Source organism: Podarcis erhardii, assembly GCF_964252035.2.
Source record: "Podarcis erhardii genome assembly, chromosome: 6".
NCBI lineage: Eukaryota > Metazoa > Chordata > Lepidosauria > Squamata > Lacertidae > Podarcis > Podarcis erhardii.
Window position 1 is genome coordinate 58,938,040 of NC_138510.1, and position 21,405 is coordinate 58,959,444.

The 21,405-nt window shown below is 46.7% G+C and overlaps 2 protein-coding genes across 3 annotated transcripts in view; one reads left to right on the forward strand and one right to left on the reverse strand.

Annotated features, from left to right (window-relative positions):
* PCSK9 (proprotein convertase subtilisin/kexin type 9) overlaps nucleotides 1-19,938 on the forward strand; it is a 29,279-nt gene extending 9,341 nt beyond the window's left edge. The window contains exons 3-12 of the mRNA XM_081867191.1: nucleotides 393-516; nucleotides 1,962-2,095; nucleotides 8,359-8,500; nucleotides 9,226-9,422; nucleotides 10,055-10,238; nucleotides 13,033-13,203; nucleotides 13,472-13,620; nucleotides 13,751-13,931; nucleotides 15,114-15,295; nucleotides 15,756-19,938. Of these exons, the coding sequence (XP_081723317.1) occupies nucleotides 393-516; nucleotides 1,962-2,095; nucleotides 8,359-8,500; nucleotides 9,226-9,422; nucleotides 10,055-10,238; nucleotides 13,033-13,203; nucleotides 13,472-13,620; nucleotides 13,751-13,931; nucleotides 15,114-15,295; nucleotides 15,756-15,953 (1,662 nt within the window). The 3' untranslated portion in view covers nucleotides 15,954-19,938. The remainder of the gene's footprint in view (nucleotides 1-392; nucleotides 517-1,961; nucleotides 2,096-8,358; nucleotides 8,501-9,225; nucleotides 9,423-10,054; nucleotides 10,239-13,032; nucleotides 13,204-13,471; nucleotides 13,621-13,750; nucleotides 13,932-15,113; nucleotides 15,296-15,755) is intronic.
* USP24 (ubiquitin specific peptidase 24) overlaps nucleotides 19,238-21,405 on the reverse strand; it is a 72,186-nt gene continuing 70,018 nt past the window's right edge. For both annotated transcript variants that reach the window (XM_081867089.1, XM_081867090.1), the window contains exon 67: nucleotides 19,238-20,999. In XM_081867089.1, the coding sequence (XP_081723215.1) occupies nucleotides 20,937-20,999 (63 nt within the window). In that variant the 3' untranslated portion in view covers nucleotides 19,238-20,936. The remainder of the gene's footprint in view (nucleotides 21,000-21,405) is intronic.

The following is a 21,405-nucleotide window of genomic DNA, read 5'->3' on the forward strand; positions in this document are numbered from 1 at the left end:
TCCTCTGTTGACCTACTTTTCGGTGCATTTCCCGGTCACTTTCGAAACCAGTTTCTTTTTAAAAGTGGATTTGTTGCTCCAGGGCACTAATTGTATAAATCTGAATTTCCAGATGCTCTCTCATTGGTGGGGAGGAGCCGCAGGGAGAAGAGGAAATTACACAAATGGCCTCTCTCCACATTCTGTTTGATTTTGGACTCCACCTCCCATTAGCCCCAGCCAACATGGCCACTGCTCAGGGTGATGGGAGTTGTAGTCCAACAACACCTGAAGGCCCACAGATCCCCCATTCCTGTTATATGCTCTGTATACTTGTAGGAGAAGAGTAGGATGATGGCGATGATATTTCTTGCGTGACTTGCACAGTTCTTCCCATGTCGTCTTTTGTGCAGGCTTTGAGACTACCGCATGTGGATTATATAGAAGAGGACTCCTATGTGTTTGCTCAGAGCATTCCCTGGAACCTGGGCCGGATTGTCCCTGTGCAAGGCGGATCTACTGAATATAATCCTCCCAGTAGGTGATATTCCCATTCAACCATGTGTGCATGAGATGCCAAATATCTATGGAATCAACAACAAAATCCTATGCAGAGGGATGGCGCTACCTATCACTGATTGCTTGGTCTGCCACTATGTGTTTCACATGGTACTGCATTCCATGGGTGTGGGGCCACCACCAATAAGGCTCTGTTTCACATGCTTGTTGCACATACAGCCCTATTTGGGCCTGCGACCGTCACATGACAGTAGCGAGATCCAGTGGATCTCAGGCTGGCTTATTCCTGCCCCTCTATTCCCCAGGAGCACTCTATCTGGGGGCTTTCTGCTGGCGAATAACTTGCCAGCTTGCCTCTCATCCCTATGCTTGGCAGCTGATGCAGGGCTGGGCTGAGCCAGTGGAGATGAGCAGAGGAAGAGCCGTGCTGAATCCACCCACCCAACCTGGCTTGGTTTGAGGGTTGCTTTGAATTGCTCTGCATGTATATACACGCACGTCTTATGTTTGTAACATAGTTTTTATTCATTTCCTTCTCTAAACTGTTCAACATGATTGCATTGGGATTCATCTTTGTTTAGTTTAGAGAATATGACATGCAACAATTACATGAAATTTAAAATGGAAATAAAACAACCATAAGTACTCAGGTAAACGTTTCTGAATCTGTTAACAAAGTTGGGTCAAAATGGAGACCTTCGGGTGTCAAGCAACTAGTAAGTTTAATAAATGAATGAAATGAGTGTTTGTGCCAAAATGATCACCATTGTTGCAGATATGAAATTTTATATATAGTAAAGTGCATCGATTGCTTCGACGGGTGACCAAAAGTAAAAGGTATTTTGTATTAATAATAATAATAATAATAATAATAATAATAATAATGATTTTTTTATTTATATCCCGCCCTCCCCAGCTGAAGCCGGGCTCTAACAATTAGAATTTATAGGAAGGGAGGAGGAAGCAGGGAAGGGGGAGAAATTAAAACATGTACTTCATTATACACATGTTTCTGATTAAAACAAAATTTAACCATAAGCAGAGTGGATTTTCTGAATATCTCTTTTTGTTTTCTGCTAAAACCACTAGATGCTTAAATGCTGAGACCTCAAATAATTACTGGATAGGCTACTTCACTTTTTAAATAGCGAAGCAGACTGACTCACCCCTATCCCAATTTCCGCTTTCCGAAGATTGCAAATCTGGCCTTAACGACACAGAAACAGAGCCGCCAACTCGCTTGTATTGCCTTTGATCACCAGAATAGAAGGGATAATCGTGTTAAGTCCAATCTTCCATTTCCTTCCCTGCCTGCTCTATACAAAACAAAATTGGAGCAGCTCCCTTTATAAATTGCTTGCGCAAGATAAACCTCATTGTATATTGACATGCTGGGATGCTGCGTTGAGAGCAACGCCTTCACTGCCTCTAGGCGTCATTGACTGACTGTCTCCTCTTTTTAGACAGAGGCGACCTGGTTGAAGTTTATCTGCTGGACACTGGGGTGCAGAGCAACCACCGAGAGATCGAGGGCAGAGTGTTCATGACTGAATTTGAGAACGTCCCAGAAGAAGATGGCACTCGCTTCCACCGACAGGTACGCCAGCTCTGCTACACGAGCAATGGCGACTTTCTTGCCACCTTCCCCTTTTACCAGTGACGTTGCTAGAACCCTATGTTTATTATGATGGCTCAACCCTGAAACCTTTAGTCCTTGGAGGAGATTTGTGGGATTAAGCACCAGTTACGGTGCTTCTGTGGGAGCAGCATGTGTAATTCAATCTGTCAGTTTCTTCAGGCCCACTTCTTCGTTATGTTGAAAAGGGATGCTCGTAACTGTACCGCTGGGAAGTGGGTACGTTCTTAACAGACACTCACCATTGTGGGTGCTGATTGTGCTTCTGTGCATCCCAGTGAGATGCCATTTGTGGACAGACCTGACTGCAGCCAGATTCCCTCTGACCAAGATGTTGGAGTCCTAGTCTTCCCATTGGGTCTCTTCCTCTCCTCCAGGGCGGAATGGCCTCTTAAGGTGGTTTCAAAATATGTACATTGCATGGAGATTTCCAGATTGAATGGCACAATTGCGGTGGAAATCTATGCACATGCTCAGTGCCATCTTAAGAGGCCTAATGCCAGTGAGATAGAGTCCAGGGCAGCATTTTTCAAATAAAATTGAACCAAAAATTTCATACCAACTAATTTTTGCGCTGCAGTTTGACACCTGAGGCTGGGCTTTCATCCTGCCTCTGTGGGTTGAATTGAGGGGAAAGCCCACAGAAGGAGTCTGGTGGAAGTTGATTTTTCAACCCTGATGGCCTCCACCCCAGAAAAGCCACTCCTTTGGGTTGGGGTACCTTGTTGAATAGGGTGGGATGTGAGGAGGAGGAGGAGGAGGAGGAGGAGGATGATGATGATAATAATAATAATAATAATAATAATAATAATAATAATAATAATAATATATTATTTATACCCCTCCCATTTGGCTAGGTTTCCCCAGCCACTCTGGGCGGCTTCCAACAAAGTATTAAAATACAGTGGTCTGTTAAACATTAAAAGCTTCCCTAAACAGGGCTGCCTTCAGATGTCTTCTAAAAGTCTGGAAGTTGTTCTTCTCTTTGAGATCTGGTGGGAGGGCGTTCCACAGGGCGGGTGCCACTACCAAGAAGGCCCTCTGCCTGGTTCCCTGTAACTTGGCTTCTCGCAGCGAGGGAACCTCCAGAAGGCCCTCGGTGCTGGAACTCAGTGTCCGGGCTGAATGATGGGGGTGGAGACGCTCCTTCAGGTGTCGTGGGCTCAGGAAGAAGGAGCCAGTCCTCGCAAATTGAGCAGAAGCACCTTACAGGAGCTACCTCCACCTGACTTCTGAGGATCCTCCCTTAGCCCTTTATACCAGAGCCTACTCCATTGAGCAGGGTCCCCTTTCTCTAGGGAGAGGTTTTGGGGGAGGGGCTGTCAAAAGGTGGGCAGAGTGTGAAAGCCAGCTTCAGCCAGTCCCCTTCTTCAGGCTTCCCCCTTGAGCCAACCCCATGGATTCTTCAGTCACAGTGAGGCTTTTGTTCAGGCATTATCAATCAATGTTTTTATGCTTTGCTGAGTTATTGTCGCATCTGAAAGGCCCCATGTGCTCGTCATGCTTTCTCCGTATATGTATGGCAGGGGAGGCCCCGTAACATTCGTGACTTGCTTTTTAACATGAGCTGTCATGCCGACAACTTGTTCCGTTGCTGAATTCCTCATAAAAACGTGTTACTGCGTTTGGCGGCACCACTGGGATGGTGTTTTCTTGAAGCGGGAAGTGTTAGTTGAGCAAGTAGGCCAGAGGCAGTTCAGTTGCTTTTTATCTGTAATGACAATCTCTCCTTATGTGAAGGATCAAGGGGCTTCCAGCCTCTCATATTTGTGGCACAACCTGGGTCTGCTTAAAGCCCCTAATATTTTTCTCAACCTCTGCAGCCCCCCTCTCGATTTAGCATGTTAGTAATGGGGAGGGAGAGCAGTCAGCTCTTCACAAGATGAGGGAAAATGATTTGGTTGTTTTTGCCTAGCGAAGGGGTGAATAATGGGGCCTTTGGACAGCATAGCATTTCAAGATAGCTTTGAAAGGATGAAATTATGGCTCCAGTCATGCCTACCCTTTTACACTGGGAGCATTTATTCCTCTCTCTCTGCCCCTACCAATAATGGTAGCATTTAATCAATTCCTGTCCTGAATTATGTCTTCACGTCACCCCGACATTCTACTGTTGCTCTTTTTCCAAATACAGTGGTACCTTGGGTTAAATATGCTTCAGGTTACAGACGCTTCAAGTTACACTCTGCTGACCCAGAAATAGTACCTTGGGTTAAGAAGTTTGCTTCAGGATAAGAACAGAAATTGCACGGTGGCAGCGGGAGGCCCCATTAGCTAAAGTGGTACCTCAGGTGAGGACTGCAGGGCCTGCTCCCTCCCAGGGCCTTTTCCAACTGGCCCAGGGGGCGTGGCCCAGGCCCTCTCTCCTGGCTATAAAGGGACTCCTGCTGCGGGGAAGCCTTGGACCATCGGCTGGGTGAGGACTGCAGGGCCTGCTCCCTTCCAGGGCCTTTTCCAACTGGCCCAGGGGGCGTGGCCCAGGAACAAACTTTTGGAACAAACTCTTGGGAAGGGTGGGAAGTGTTCTGCCATTGCTTCCCTGTTCCAGGGGGTTAATGTGCTTTAAAATGTCCTCAAGCATTCGGTGGCAATTTAAATTTTTATTTCTTTTTTTCCATTGCTGGGGGTGGGTGGGATGGATATTTGGTTGGGGATTAATTTTAGCATAATTGTTCTGTTCCTTTTTGTTGTTGTTGTTGTTTTATTGGTTCTGTATAGTTTATGTTTTGTTTTGAAGGGGCTAGATCAGGGCTGCCTGGGAGTGGGGCCCCAGCCATCACGATGGCTGGGACAAGTTCCACAGGGGGGGAAGCACTGGGACATCCGATCTCGGTGATCATGGGCAGGAGGCGGAGTTACGCTAAGACCAGACCATGTCATTACCGAGGAGGCAGGTTTAGTCGTTGTTTGAAGACTATCCCTGCCTCCGGGTCTGGCCTTGACCGGATGGATACTGGAATCAACAGGGGAAACCTACATGACCTGAAGGTGTTGCTGTGTAATGCCAGGTCAATGAGGAATAAAACCACTGCCATCCACGACCTGATTGTGGATGGAGGACTTGACCTGGCATGTGTGACAGAGACCTGGTTGGAGGAAGCAGATGGGCCTGTCCTTGCCGCTGCTTGCCCACCAGGTTTCTCTTACGCACAGCAACCCAGGTCATGTGGGCGGGGAGGGGGGGGTTGCAGTGATTTTTAGGAAGTCACTAGCTTGCACCAGGCGTCCTACTGGGAAGATCCAGCTTTCTGAGTGCATGTTCTGGAAGTTGGGCAATAGGGGCAGTACAGGATTCCTTTTGGTGTACCGACCTCCCCGCTGCACCAAGGATTCCCTGTCTGAGCTGCTTCAGGTCGTGGCGGATTTTCTCCTGGAGACACCTAGTTTGGTTGTCCTAGGGGATTTTAACATCCATGCCGACACGACCTTACAAGGGGCTGCTCTGGACTTCGTGGAAAGCATGGCCTCCATGGGGCTGTCCCTGAATAAGTTTGGCCCAACTCATAGTCATGGACATGCCTTAGACCTGGTGTTCACCTCTAGTGACGTGGGTGATCTGACACTAAGTAAAAGTGAAACAAAAGAAGTGCCATGGTCAGATCACTTCCTGGTGCAACTGGACTTCTCCGCGACCCTTCCCCTCTGCAGGGAGGTGGGACCAATTCGGATGGTCCGCCCCCGCCACTTAATGGATCCAAATGGTTTCCAGAGAGTGGTAGGGGATGCCTTATCCCATGTTGATGGCCTTTCAGCTGATTCCCTGGTGGCCCGCTGGAATGCGGAGTTAACCAGGGCTATCGACTGTCTGGCTCCGAAGCGCCCTCTCCGATTGCATGGAGCCCGGACAGCTCCGTGGTTTTCTTCGGAGCTGAGGGCGATGAAACAATCGCTGAGACGGCTAGAGCGTCGGTGGCAAAAAACTCACTCCGAATCTGACCGGACACAGGTTAGAGCTCAACGTCGAGCCTACCAAGTGGCGATAGCGACGGCGAAGAAGACTTTCTTCACCGCCTCTATTGCATCTGCAGAAAATAGTAGCAGGAGACTTTTTCAGGTGGTTCGTAATTTAACGGAACCACCTTTACCACCGGGGCTTTGTAAAGACCCCAAGATCTCCTGCAACGATTTTGCAAAGTTTTTTGCAGATAAAATCACTCATATTCGGAAGGAGCTAGACACCACCGTGGGAGCAGGGCTGGGGCGGGAGAGTGCTAGAGCTCTGTCTGGTCAAGTTGCATGGAATCGATTTCAATCCATTACCCCCGAGGATGTGGACAGGCTGCTTGGACGCGTGAAACCAACCACCTGTCTCCTGGATCCTTGCCCATCCTGGCTAATAAAAGCAAGCCGGGAAGGGCTGGGCGATGGGCTCTGCGGGGTGGTGAATGCTTCCCTCTGTGAGGGAGCATTCCCAGATCCGCTGAAAGAGGCGGTCATCAAACCGCTTCTTAAAAAACCATCTTTAGACCCGGCCAGTATGGCCAACTATCGCCCAGTCTCAAATCTTCCATTCTTGGGCAAGGTGATTGAGCGCGTGGTTGCTGAACAACTCCAGGCACGCCTGGAGGATGCGGACCATTTGGATCCCTTCCAATCGGGATTCAGGCCTCATCATGGGACTGAAACTGCCTTGGTCGCGCTGGTTGATGATCTCCGGCGAGCTAGGGACAAAGGTGAGAGCTGTTTCCTAGTTCTGCTGGATCTCTCAGCGGCCTTTGATACAATCGACCATAACATCCTTCTGGACCGTCTAGAGGGGCTGGGAGCTGGGGGCACTGTTATACAGTGGTTTCGCTCCTTCCTCCTGGGCCGTGTTCAGAAAGTGGTGGTGGGGGATGAGTGTTCAGACCACTGGGCCCTCACTTGTGGGGTGCCTCAGGGTTCCGTCCTCTCCCCCATGCTTTTTAACATCTATATGAAGCCGCTGGGAGAGATCATCAGGGGGTTTGGACTGGGTGTCCATCAATATGCAGATGATACCCAGCTCTACCTCTCTTTCAAATCAGAACCAGTGAAGGCGGTGAAGGTCCTGTGTGAGTGCCTGGAGGCGGTTGGAGGATGGATGGCGGCTAATGGATTGAGGTTGAATCCTGACAAGACAGAAGTACTGTTTTTGGGGGACAGGGGGCGGGCTGGTGTGGAGGACTCCCTGGTCCTGAATGGGGTAACTGTGCCCCTGAAGGACCAGGTGCGCAGCCTGGGAGTCATTTTGGACTCACAGCTGTCCATGGAGGCGCAGGTCAATTCTGTATCCAGGGCAGCTGTCTACCAACTCCACCTGGTACGCAGGCTGAGACCCTACCTGCCCGCGGACTGTCTCGCCAGAGTGGTGCATGCTCTAGTTATCTCCCGCTTGGACTACTGCAATGCGCTCTACGTGGGGCTACCTTTGAAGGTGACTCGGAAACTACAACTAATCCAGAATGCGGCAGCTAGACTGGTGACTGGGGGCAGCCGCCGAGACCACATAACACCGGTCTTGAAAGACCTACATTGGCTCCCAGTACGTTTCCGAGCACAATTCAAAGTGCTGGTGTTGACCTTTAAAGCCCTAAACGGCCTCGGCCCAGTATACCTGAAGGAGCGTCTCCACCCCCATCGTTCTGCCCGGACGCTGAGGTCCAGCGCCGAGGGCCTTCTGGCGGTTCCCTCATTACGAGAAGCAAAGCTACAGGGAACCAGGCAGAGGGCCTTCTCGGTAGTGGCACCCGCCTTGTGGAACGCCCTCCCATCAGATGTCAAAGCGATAAATAACTACCTGACATTCAGAAGACATCTTAAGGCAGCCCTGTTCAGGGAAGTTTTTAATCTGTGATATTTTAGTGTATTTCTGGTTTTTATGGAAGCCGCCCAGAGTGGCTGGGGAAACCCAGCCAGATGGGCGGGGTACAAATAATAAATTATTATTATTATTATTACTCAGGTTACGAACAGTTTCAGGTTAAGAACGGACCTCCGGAACGAATTAAGTTCTTAACCCGAGGTACCACTGTAGTTTTCAGTAAAAATTTAATTTAGAATTCTGTAATACAATTCAGCACTTCACATTCTTTAGGTTCCTCTTTTTCCTCCTGTCTGTCGAAGGCAACAGAACCACCCAGTTCTTTAGCCACGCTGAGGCCGCAGGGTGGTTTTGAACCCGACGACGTGAAGGATTGCCATTCCTGGTGTGCGTGAGGGGGCAGAAACAGGTGATAAATGGCGAACTTTATGCTTTGTGGCAGGCCAGCAAGTGTGACAGCCATGGGACCCACATGGCTGGCGTTGTGAGTGGGAGGGATGCCGGCATCGCCAAAGGAGCCAGCGTGAGCAGCCTCCGAGTGCTCAACTGCCAGGGGAAGGGCACTGTGAGTGGCACTCTGATGGGTGAGTAAGCAGCAGCTGTTCACCAAGGGGGAGCGGAACTCTGGAGTCCAGTCTGTCAAATCCTAGCCAGACTTTGGATGTTGCTGATCCACCACCGCCTGGGGGAGGAGCCTGTTGGGTTGAATGGACTTAGATATTCAGTCCAGTTCTTATGAACTCAGCTCTCGCTTTGTTTGGCACCTGGTCAGGTTTAAAAACAAAAGGGGGAGAGAGCGAGAATGCGGTCAAAATCTATTTTATATTCAGAGACGGAGCTTATTTTGTGGTTTCATATTTGAGGACCCCAAAGGAGAAATACTTAAGAATTTAATGGAAGTTTCTTGGACGTATGTTGACCTCCACAGCCCACTTCAATGAGTGCATGGCTCTGTCAGCAGGACTCTAGCTCAAGAAAGTTTCTGCCATAACAAATGTTTGTCTTTCATTCCCACAAAAGTCTTCTTGGTTTTTTTTTTGTTTTGTACTATCACTGGCTAACCCTTTTGTCCATTGCACTTGCATGGTTCCTAACTTTAAAACAAACGACGTTTTCTTCTCCTTCCTTTTCTGCATAGTAGGACAGATGTGTGTACAAAAAGCTCCTTTCCCTCTTTCACATGTGCTCTACTGGTTTGTCTCCCCAGCTCAGAAACAGGGCAAAGCACACACTGTGAAAAGACGTGCCTTGTGCCCTCTCGTTTGAGCAAGGCAGCTCAGCTGCCCGTTTCCTTTTTTTCACATGACAGGATTGGAGTTCATTAAGAAGACCCTGGATGTCCAGCCCTACAGCCCTCTGGTTGTCTTGCTTCCCTTGGCTGGTGGTTATAGCCACATCCTGAACACGGCCTGTCGCCTGATGGTCCGGATGGGGGTGGTGATAATCGCTGCAGCGGGCAACTACAAGGAAGATGCTTGCTTCTATTCACCAGCATCAGAACCAGAGGTACGTGAGAGGGTTAGCTTGCTCCCTTGTTCTAGCCCCGTAGTAAAGTAGCCCAGTAATTGTGCAATTGAAGCGGCCCATGAGCCGCCACCAAACCAAGCCGCACACTCGGCAAGTCCCTGTGCGCTGTGCTAAACCGGAGCAGCGCAGCGTGGGGACTCTTCCACAGCACCGGAAATCACTTCTGTGCATGCCCAGATGCTGAAAAGTGCTTCTGCACAGATGTGATTTCCGGCGTTGCGCTGCGCCAGCCCAGCTCACGGAGGATCTCGCGGGAGTTATCCGGCCTATGCCCGGTAAGCCTGGCAACCCCTGCTCTAAATGCCTGGGGTGGACAGGACCTCTTCCAGGTGTTTCTGGGTGTTTTCCCATCAACGTTGCACAATGTGCTTGTGCTGTTTAAATATACACTAGAGTTTAAATGTAGGTTTGACAGTGGAACTAATTACTCAGGCAGGTTGGCAGTGGGATGTCTCTTGCAGAGGCTGGACAGTCCATCTGCTGGATGTTTCCTGCATTGAGTAGAGGATTGGATTTGATGGCTTCTGCCATCTAAGACCCTCTGCACCTCTAGGAGTTTGCCTTTCTTCTTTGCTCCACACCACCCATGATTAGGTCTCGTGTTGTCATAGGTTATCACAGTGGGGGCCACCAATGTTCAGGACCAGCCTGCTTCCATGGGCTCCTTGGGGACCAACTTTGGCCGTTGTGTGGACGTTTTCGCCCCCGGAGACGATATCATCGGTGCCTCCAGCGACTGCACGACTTGCTTCACCTCACAGAGCGGGACATCCCAAGCAGCTGCGCATGTGGCAGGTAAAAACCTTACGGCAGAATTTGTGTGACTGCTGCTTGGCTCCCAGCGGGGCCGAACTCACAGAATCTCTCTGTGCCTCTAGTCACACCCATGCCAAACATTTAAAGCACATGGCTTCCCCCCCAAGGAATCGTCTGAACTGTAGTTTGTCAAGGATGCTGGGAATTCTATCTCTGTGTGAGAGGTGAACCATGGTTCCTATAATTTTTTTGTCTGGTAGTTTTTCTCTTTGACATCTGGTGGGAGGGTGCCACTACCAGGAAGGCCCTCTGCCAGTGCCCTGGATGTAATGTGCCCGCTGGATTCATGGCAGTAGTGTGAAAGGGACCCCATGTACATAGGGCTTACCTTTATCACGAGATAGTGGGAGGGCAACCTTGTTACTCATACTCAGTCTCTCAGCTGCCTTTGAAAAGGTTGGCCATGGTCTCCTAGATAGACTGATTGGGGTGTGTGTGTGTGTGTGTTGGAGGCTCTATATTGCAGTGGTTCTGTTCTTCCTGTGTGTTCAGGCCTGGAAAGTAACATCAGGGGAAGTGTTTTTTGGCCTGGTCCTAATGCTATGGAGCTCAATAGGGCGCCATTTTGTTCCCAATGCTATTTATCATCTATATGAAGCCGTTGGGGGAGTACTCATTAGGGGTTTTGGAGCATGCTACTGCCAGTATGTTGACAGCTCTGTTTCTTCATAACATCTAAAAACAGGAGGGGCTGTGCAAGCCCTGGACTGGCGCCTCAATGCAATGGTGGACTTGATGAGGGCTGATGAACTGAATTTGAACCCTGGGAAGACAGGATGGATAGGTGGTTCCATGTCTGGAAGATAGGGCCGTTGCCTGTTATGGTTGGGATTGCACTCTAAAGGAGCAGGTACACAGCTTGGGGGTTCTCCCAAGTATGTATTTGTCATTTCAAACCTGTTAGAGCATGGGTTCTGAAACTTAGGTGTCCGGCTGGTTTTGGACTACAGCTCCCATCATCCCTGGCCACTGCTACTAGCTAGGGTTGATGGGAGTTGTAGTCCAAAAACAGCCGGAGACCCAAGTTTCAGAAACCCTGCATTAGAGGATACATCTTTGTGTTATTACAGCCTCTGTAACGAGAGAGGAAACCGGCATATAAATTTCCTAAATAATAAATGAGTGAGTGACCTCTGTGGTTATAGGTGTGCCTTTTACTGGCCACTGTAGTTCACGAATTGGTAATCTCGAGACTGCATTTCTGCAATATGCTGCATGTAGGACTGCCCTTGGCCTAGTCCAGAAATTCCTGCTGGTGCAGAATGGAGGCAGATGGCCGACTGCATGTGACACCTCTGCTAAAACATCTGCATTGGCTGCCCACATGCTTCCAGGCATGTTACAGAGAGGCCTGACTGGACTCAGCTGGAAGCTGAGCATGCCATGTTGCTGGTCCCATCCTGTGGAACACTCCTCAAGCTGGTTAGGCAAGCTTAATTTCTGCTTAATTTTTTGGGTTGTTAGCCATTTTCATGATTATTTTGAAATGGTTTTTAATGGTGTTTCATATTGCATGGTGGACATTTTTTTGTACATCGGCCTGATATTTTACGAGATGGGTGGCAGCATATAAATATTTTGATAAATAACAAGTAAGTAGCTGGGAAGCTGCCCTGTGGCCCATCAGATCCTCAGTGTCTGAAAGCTGTGGCCTTGGCAGGGCACATCCATGTGAAATGACAGCCTGACCTTTACGCCACAGAATATTTTCCCGGCGTGTGCACATGCGCATGCTCTCACCCTCCCCCGCTCCTCAGGCTCATTTGGCAGCTTTGTGCGGATGCAGCTGGGAATGCCAACGTGTGTGTCATGGTCTGATAGTGACATGCCTCGTGGGCTGTTGCGCCGAAGGCTGAATGCATCGAAGAGTTAACTGCTGCCAACACATTTCCTTACTAAATGGTTCTGTGCATCCTAGAGGGTGCCTGTGGCGAGTGTAAAAACAGATATTTTTAAGAAATGAAATATGCAGCTTGAAGGGAAGAAAAGGAAAAGGCATTTACTTAACGAAGAAATAACTCCTCCGATTAGGCTATACTGGAGGAAAGGAGTTCCAGATGGCTGAATAATTTGTATTCTGAATTATCGGCAGAAGTAAACGCCCAAGAACAACAAAGCAATTTACAGATTAGAAGGTGGTTCTTGCTGTTTGCTTTATCCTGACCAAGACCACCTGGGTGTGTGCACCATTCCGTTCTATGGAGAAACTGGCTGTTCCATCCATTGAAGTGAATGGGGAAGCTCTTTAGAGTAAAGCAGTGCACCCATCAGAGAACCCCTCTGCCCATGGTGAACGTATGTGTTGGGCCAAGTATCTTCTGTGGGGCCTTTCTAAAAAAGCAGACATTTGCCTGTGTTTGCCTCTTGTTCTCTCTCTTTGGCAAGAGCATCAGACTCAGTTAAGTAGCCTGCATGTATAATAGACTACGGGGTACAATCCAGCCAAAGTTAAGCACTTTTATGTCTCATTGAGTTCAATGGGAGAGATTCAAGCACGTGCCCAGGTGAGTGGAAGAGCAACACAACTGGATCCAGCCCCCTCACTTCTTACCAAACAGCTGATCAACTGTTAATGATTAAGTGAATTCCATCTAAATAGCTGCACAGAGAGCCCAAACACTGAGCTGTTAATTTCACAGCACACAAACATAATTCTATGATAACAGAAAGCAGAAAAAAATAATCGCCCAATCTAGTTATACACACACACACACACACACACACACACACAGCCGCTGTCAAATAATGCAGAGTAATATGCACGTTTCCATAGGAATTGCAGCCATGCTTCTGAACTCCAACCCTGACCTGCCCATCTCCGAGTTGAGGCAGAAGCTGATCCACTTCTCCAGAAAAAACCTCATCAATGAGGCTTGGTTTCCAGAAGACCAGAGGCTACTAACGCCAAACAGGGTAGCTGGGCTTCCCTCCAAACTGGTAGCAGGTGAGTGATCTTTATTCTCGTTGGCTTCATGCTTTAGTAGAAGAGCTCTGACAGGCCATGACAAGGGTCCATTTGACGTTCCCCTCCCCTCCCCCCGCCTTCCAAAATGCCACTTTTCCAGCTCAACATTCGAGTGGTTCCCAAGCACCTCCCTGTGATGGGTCTCGTGAATGCGTGTGTGTTCTCCAGTTGGCTGGACCAGGGAAAGAGTTGCACTCTGTGGGGCACTGCTAGGCACCTCTAATGGCCACGAGCCACTTCCTTTCAGATGAGCAGCTGTACTGTCGTTCCGTGTGGTCTTCCCTGTCGGGGTCAACCAGCAAGTCGATAGCTGCCGCCCGCTGCAACAGCAACGAAGAAATGTTCAGCTGCTCAAGCTTATCAAAGAATGGCAAGCGGCGAGGCGAGCGCATGGAGGTGATGTTCTGTGGGGGGCGAGGCTACGTTTTGGAGTTGCTGTTTTACATGCAGACACAAGCTTTTCAGTGGGTTATGGAGGCTTGCTGGCAATTCCCTGTGTCTCACTGCTGTGCTTTCCAAATTCCAGGATTACGGAGGCAAGAAGGAGTGCGTGGCTCATAATCGATTTGGGGGCCAAGGCGTCTATGCCATTGCCAGGTGCTGCATTTGGCCCAAAGCCGACTGCCAGGTTCATGCCCACTCGCAGACTGCAGAGGGCACGGCACTGCAGAGTGTCAGCTGCACCAAGGACGGCCATGTATTGACAGGTATGTGACGACAGCTATGATGGATGCAATCCATATTGTCGTGCCAAAGCATCTTTCCCACGTGGGCTCTGTGTTGCCAAGGAAGGTTCTGTGCAGGGAAAAGGACTCCCTTACTGGACCCAGACTTATGTGGCCAATAATGTGTTGTGGCACACTTGCAGATCTTATAGTTTGATGCAGCCACAGCCCCATCAGCATTGCACTGTGTGGGTTGGGATGGGCTTTCCCACCTGCCATCTTGGGACCACTGTGCGACATTTGCAAGCAACTCTTTCTGAGCTTGCATAGTTTGCACAATTAATAACTACCGGTAATGAAAATGGAACAGTTTATAAGTACAGTCGTACCTTGGATCCTAAACGCCTTGGTACTTGGACATTTTGGCTCCCGAATGCTGCAAACCTGGAAGTGAGTGTTCCAGTTTGTGAACCTTCTTCGGAACCGGAACGTCCAACGGGGCTTCTGATTGGCTGCAGGAGCTTCCTGCAGCTAATCAGAAGTACCACTGAGGTTTCTGAACGTTTTGGAAGTTGAACGGACTTCCGGAATGGATTCCATTCGACTTCCAAGGTACAACTGTATTTGCACTTGGGGAATTCTTCAAAGCTGGATAGAATTTATTTGGAAATTGACTTAACACCTTTCTCTAAACTCACACAAGCAGAGTTTATTTTTTTTAAAGCAGCGGGAAAGTCAAGTACTGGTCAAGGATCCTTAAAACAGCATGTAAACCTATTGCATGGTCATGGCAACATCCGCACACATTGCTTATGCATGCACAATGCCCATGAGCAGTACAGTGCATGCACACCCAAGTGGGCAAAACAGCTTGTGGAAACAGGCCTTTCAGTAGGTCTGAACACACTACTGCTTGGTCTTTTCAAGGACAGCAAATTGGGTGATTTGGGTTTATATTTGGGTTCTTGCAAATGACAACATGTGGTAGGATGATGATGTGAATTGGAGTGGGTGGGGACAGACAAGCAGAATGTGATGCTGATGCAGAAACCTCTTCCATACCCCAGCTAATTTCTGACCTGCAATATAAACCAAAGCAAACAGAACAAACAAAAATGGAGATTCCCAATGTGAACATTCCAAATCAACTTGTGCCCATGATTGCATTCATCTGCACACACCTGTGTCACTGAGCATATACCCTAATATGATCTAAACTGGCAGGTTGCAGCTCTCATTCTCTGGCTGGAGATTTCAGTGACAGCATCAGACCTGAACTGGGGACAGAAAGCCATCGTGACCAGTGTGTTGGCCAGGCAGGTGCAACCGTGCATGCTTCCTGCTGCCATGCGCCCAGCCTAGAGTGCAAGGTGCAGGAATACTCTTCTCTGGAGTACACAGCAAAGGTATGTGGGTGTCGTTCCTTTAGGGCATGAGTCACCAACCATTGTGGGTCCATGGGCTCATTTGCAACCTGGAGAAGCATGCACCCCACAACTTACTCTGCTGGCTATGACAGACAGCTTCTTTCAAGCCTAACTTCAACCTCTGGTAGAGTTTAATCACTTTTGGGCCTCAAGTGGAGGCCACTTGCCATATGATTACTGGAATTTGCTCCATGCCCAAGCTGACTAAGAGACCACGAGACCCTTCTGCACAATGATCTTGTGGTCTTTTAGCTGCAAGTCCATTTCTTTGGGCAGGGATACTTGAACCAGGCGCAGTGGCAGCAGGGTTGTGGGATTCTCTATCAGAGGCTGCAAGGGAGAATGAATAGACTTATTTGGGGCTGCCACCTTTGGGGCTGCCTTATCTAGAGCCTTTCATCTTTGTCGGTGTTGACTAACCTTGCCTTCTCCATCACAGGTGATGGTGACTTGCGATGATGGCTGGACTTTGACAGGATGCAGTGCCCAGTCCCATGGCCCCAACACACTTGGGGCGTATTCTGTGGACAACACGTGCATCGTCCTGAGCAGCCCAAGGGGCAAAGGAGCAGCAGCTCTGGCCATCTGTTGCAGAAAGAGACTCTTGGAAGATAAGCATGGTTCCAATTATAAGTGACAGACCTGTTCCCACCCCACCCTTTACTATCTATCCCTGGAACTACTGTGTTAAGACCACACCCCCATAACATCACCCTAGTGAAGAAGATATTCTTCCAGGTGGGACTCTAGAAAGCATTTGGGGTGACCTTAGTAGAATGCTCCGAGTTTACCAGTTTGCCAATAGTACCACCATCTTCACTATGGGGAGATGGTTCTAGTGATGCCCTCTCAGTAATACCAATTGAGATGCATCCACAGAATGATGTTGACAGTAGGTTTGTCAATACTTCCCCTATCTGCCTTTTATATGTATGGCCAGCCACTTCCAGCCCTTTAGGATGTGTGACAGCATCAGCTCCTTCCAAGTTTCTTCTTGTCCCAAAACTGCAGGGTAGCCAACCATACTCCTTATTGATGTGAACCACCCAGAGTGGTTTCATGAAAACAGCATGGATTGGGCAGTGCTCTGGGCTCAAAGTGACATTAACGCACATACATGCATTCACTTAATGTGTTTGACTTCTATGATTTTTGAAGAACTGTTCAGTATTTCTTCAAAAGCTGGCGATAAAGAAGAAGAATGGGAGCTTTGGAGAGGACAACAGGTTTTTGTGGGACCTCAACCCCTTCATGGTGTCTGAGGTGTAACCAGCAACTCCCCTTTTGCAGTAATTAGCAGCTTTTGAACTAAATGTTGAGTATCCCCCTTAAGACTTTTAATCTGGTAGCTGAAGCAGGATTTTGGATGGATATAATCAACTAAGTAACTGCCTGAGAGCTTATGCTGCCCCTCCTCCATATGTGCCCTGTGGTGCCCCCAAATCTACTGCAGAGGGCTGAGGGAACTCTCAGAAGAGATATAGGGTGCGGGGCAGGGGGGAAGAAGGCCCCATTATGCAAACGGAAGCTGTTCCCCTCGCGCAATAAGTTTCCTACGACTCCATGTCGTGCATTGTATGCTCAGCTTCTCCCCCTCAAAGGGGTCATTCCTTGTTTTAAAAAACCATTTACTATGTTAAGTAGCATTGTACCTATCAGGCCAGTCTTGTTTTGTAAACGTTTTGTTTTCACCTTCTCTCCCCAGCAAACATGGTTAACAAGGTTACTTGTCCAAGACAGAGTAGGAAAATAAGGTTAGTCCAGAAGATCCTCTCCTGGGATTCTTAAGCCATAACCTTTTACAGGAGGGAAGGGGAGCCTGTGGTCCTCCACTTGTTGCTGGACCTACAACCCCCATCTTTCCTGACCACTGGCCATGCAACTGGGGAGTCTTGGGAGGTCCACAGGTCCCCCACCCCCGCCTAAGCACAGAGAAAAAGTTCCAGTGCCTAAAAACTCTCTCCTGTGTTAAGGCTGAGGGGTCTCAGTATCTTGCTGTGGTTTAGCAAAGATTGGGGGAGTCGTCATGCCCATGGAGGGGCAGCATTCAGCTCATACAAACACACCCCTGCATCCCTTCAATATTTCAAGTTCTAAAGTGCCTTACAGACCCCATTTGCAATAATTAACAGAGAGCCTTGCAAATTTAAAACCCTCCTCCCTGAAAACAGGGAGTGGTCAGGATGACTTCTGATGCTGCCTTCTAACCTAGAAATGCCCCATCTACAAGGGCTGTTTACTGTGATCCCATGTTAAGGCGGCCATTTTTAATTGGCCACTGTTGCCCCTACCTGTAATTGCGGAAGGCACTGCAAAAGTCATCAGCCGAGGTAGAGGGAACAGTTCAGATTTCATTGTTGGCCTCCAAGAATACCACTGAGTTGTTGAAGAACATTTCTTTAGATAAAAGTACCCAAAGCACTTAAGATTCAGGAGACCATGAACTATTATTGGCCATAAACCACACAAGAGATACTGTGAAGTCAAGGACACTGTCAGCAATTTAGGCCAAATAGTTTGGTTTACTGATAAAGCACTTGGTAGCTACAATTTTAATTTTTGTTTTAAGCAGGCACAAGTCCTTCCCTCCTTTGGGTTTTTAGTCAAGTTTCCCAACTGCTTACATAATCAAAACTTTATCTGTTGATGTATGTTGAAATAGTATGTTAAAAATACTCTGACAGACCAATCCTTCCCTGTTTTCTCAAAAGTGAGGCTTACTTTCCAGGTAAGTCTGCATAGGGCTGCAGTCGAAACAGCTTTTTCATGAGTAATGTAGACAGCATGTTATACTTTGTAAGTGTTTTTGAACTAACACACATATTAACTACTGTAATTGATAGGTGCTTAATGTAAAGAAAAGCTTTCCTCGTGCTGTGGGTTTTACATTTTTATCTGGAAACTATTTATTCTGTTTTATATAAAACATTTTATAATGCCATCTTTTTTTGGAATAAAGTTTCATATGAATTTTCTTGGGAACGCATAACTGTGTAGCCTCCGCTTAAGCAGAATATTAACTGCAGGTAACACAACTTACGCACATTTAACTTGTGTGCATTCAGCTTGGCTTTTTTAAAAAAACAAAAACAAAACAAAAACCTGGCAGTCCTGCCAACCATTTGCATCCAATGTGTTTTGACTAGATGCATTCTTTTTGTTAGACAGCTACCTGACATGACAAAGGTACAGATTTCTGCTAGTCTTCAGTGGAAATCTGAAGTATAGGGCAATTTCCTGAGTAAAACACCAGCAAAATGACATCTGACCTCTTTTCACAACCTAATGATCAGACTGGTCCTTTTTTGTGTGTGAGAGGAATAAACTTTATTCCATTGACCAGGATTTCCCCCCATGAGAACTGCCTTTTCTTTTCCAGTACCAAGTGCCTTAGGAATTAGTTGGACAAAGCCACACACAGCTAAGAGTGCACAGTTGAATCGCAGCTGCCACCCCACCCCATAGAACATTCCATTAAACATATATCATATCCATTTTCCATCCAAAAAGACTGGCAGTAAAAGTGATCACAACATAGAAACATGTCACAATTTACACAGCAAACTAGATTTGTTGCATTTGGTTTTTTTAAAAAAATATTCTTCAGCAGATTCAAGTGATAGCAGCCAGAAATCAATAATCAACCAATTGTTGTAGTTGAAAACGGTAACCATCAACTCTGTACAAGCAGAAAGAGGACCAGAAAACAGCCTGCAATAATGTTATAATGTATGGTGGTAAAACAGAACATTCCTGGGGTTGAACGTTCTGTTTCAGTCTGAAAAGAGACCATCTTTTCCATAGGAAATGATGGAAGCGCCAATGCCTTTGGACAAACAGGAGTGATACTTTTTAATATCACCTCTGTTAACACTCGCTTCTGGTTCAACTTAAAAGTGAAGATAGGTGCTGCAATAAAAATGGGGTGGGACATCAAAATGTATTCAAAATTTTAAAACACCACATTTAAAATTTTAGAGGCTTTTGATAAAATATCTGAATTTTGCCACATTTCAAAGAAGACACGTGTCTTGAGAGAAGCAAATTCAACTGAAATGTCAGTGTTACCAACATGATTCCTTTGACTCAAAACACATGGCAGAGAATTCCAGCTGGAAGATGTATAGCTGTTTCCTTCAGCAGTGAAGTGACCTGTAATATTCACAACCAGTGCACAACTGTGAAGAAAGCTATTGTGTCAGATCAGGTTTTGCAATAGTACATAAAAGTGAAAAGAAAAAAGAGGCACTTTTTGGCTGTTTGTGCCTTTGACTTGGCAAACCTTTCTACAGTGGAGGTAACCCAGGCACTCTACAACTTCCCCTCAATTCACGTGCATGGTGCATTTCATTTAAATTAAGGCAAAATCCTCGAACAAAGGCAAAAGCAGTGCAGAAAAAAATGTGAAAAAACTAAAAACTAAAAATTGGCACAGAAGAAGCTAGTACCCAGAGCTGCTAAAGACATCACTTAACTGCATTTCACATGGGAAAACTAAATTGTACCCATGTAGCTCAATTGGTTTCCAGTTATTAAGGAACAAATGAACCTGTTGTATTTTCAATGCTGCCTGGCCAAGCAAAACAAAGCCTACAATCTTTGCCTGTGTTATTGTTGTTGTTTTTAACAAAAAAGATTCATATGTCCCCATGTCACTCAAGGAATCATATACAGCCAATTCCAACTCTCAAATTCAAAAGCATAAGCAAATGATTGCAGATCACATCATTAAGACTACAATTTATTCAATATGTCTCCAAGTGTTAGAATGATGATTTAAGGAGGCAAAACAGCAATAAAATTCTGTCTTAAAGTGCTTTTTTTGTTTTTTGTTAAACTTACTCATCAACATTTTTTTTTAAAAGATCCACTGATGCCACAATACATAAATGTATTCTTGGAATAAACAAAGCTACTTTATTGCTCTTATCCATTTACTTTTAGCATCAGGAAAAAAAGTTACCAATTTCAGACTTCCTTGTACCAAAACCATTCCATAAGGAATAACCATCCTTACACAAAAGGGCTGCAAACCCTTTCTGCAAAGCGCTATACAAATGACCTAGGAGACATATTAAATACAAAGGTCCTTGTGTAAACTGATTCTTAACTAATAATTTACAATGCCAAGTGTAAGTCACACATTTTTACATAATTTTGAATATCACTATTCAATATTTTCAGAAAGATTAAAAATTTGCCCTCCATACCTAAAGGCAGTCAGATTTTTTTCTTCTTCTGTATAAAAACTGAAAGTTTTTTTTTTTTGCAGCATCACAGAAAAGCAAGTTTTTTTACATTCACTCATTAAAGGTTCACATAATAAAAATTTCAACCACTTGATATTTTTCCTTAAATTGGTAAAATCTTGTGACAGATTTTTAAACTCATGCTTGGACCAGCATCCCACAAGAACTACAAAGGATGCTGGGACTTCCCCCACAGCCTGATGCTTAAACTTCTCAGTTGGAGAATCTCTCTTTAGGAAGTAGCATGGCCACTTTTTCTTAGAAAGCTTCACTTCTAAAAGATGAAAGCAGTGGGATTTTAACAATATCAGAAAGATGCCAGGGGTTCAATGCTTCCGTTGAACGCTTGTTCTTCAGCTTGCAGCTAACCACTAAGGATCCACATCATCAAGGTCACTTTTAGGTTCACCAATCATCATTGGGGACACTGTGCCCTTTCAAAAACACAAAAGAGTTAGGAAAGCATATGTACTCTTCCAAGTATCACATAATGCAGGGGTCCCTAGCCTTCTGGGGTTGGAAAGCACATTTGGAAATTTGAAGCAGGCAACACAATACACCCATTTCACAGAAGGAATAGGCAATGCCGAGACCACCCTCTCCCAAATAAAAAAAATAAAACAGATAAAAGCAGGCAACCTCCCCACCAAAACAAGCAAAACGCCCTCCAACCAACAAAAAGCATGCAAACTACCTCCCTCAAAACAAGCAAGCAGGCAACCTTCACGAAACCAAAACAAGCAACTGAACAAAAAAGTGGGTGGGCAAGAAACATTCTGGAGAAAAGGAGGCAAGATGAAGGTGTGGCTGGATGCATGCCCTTTTATTTCTACCCATGGA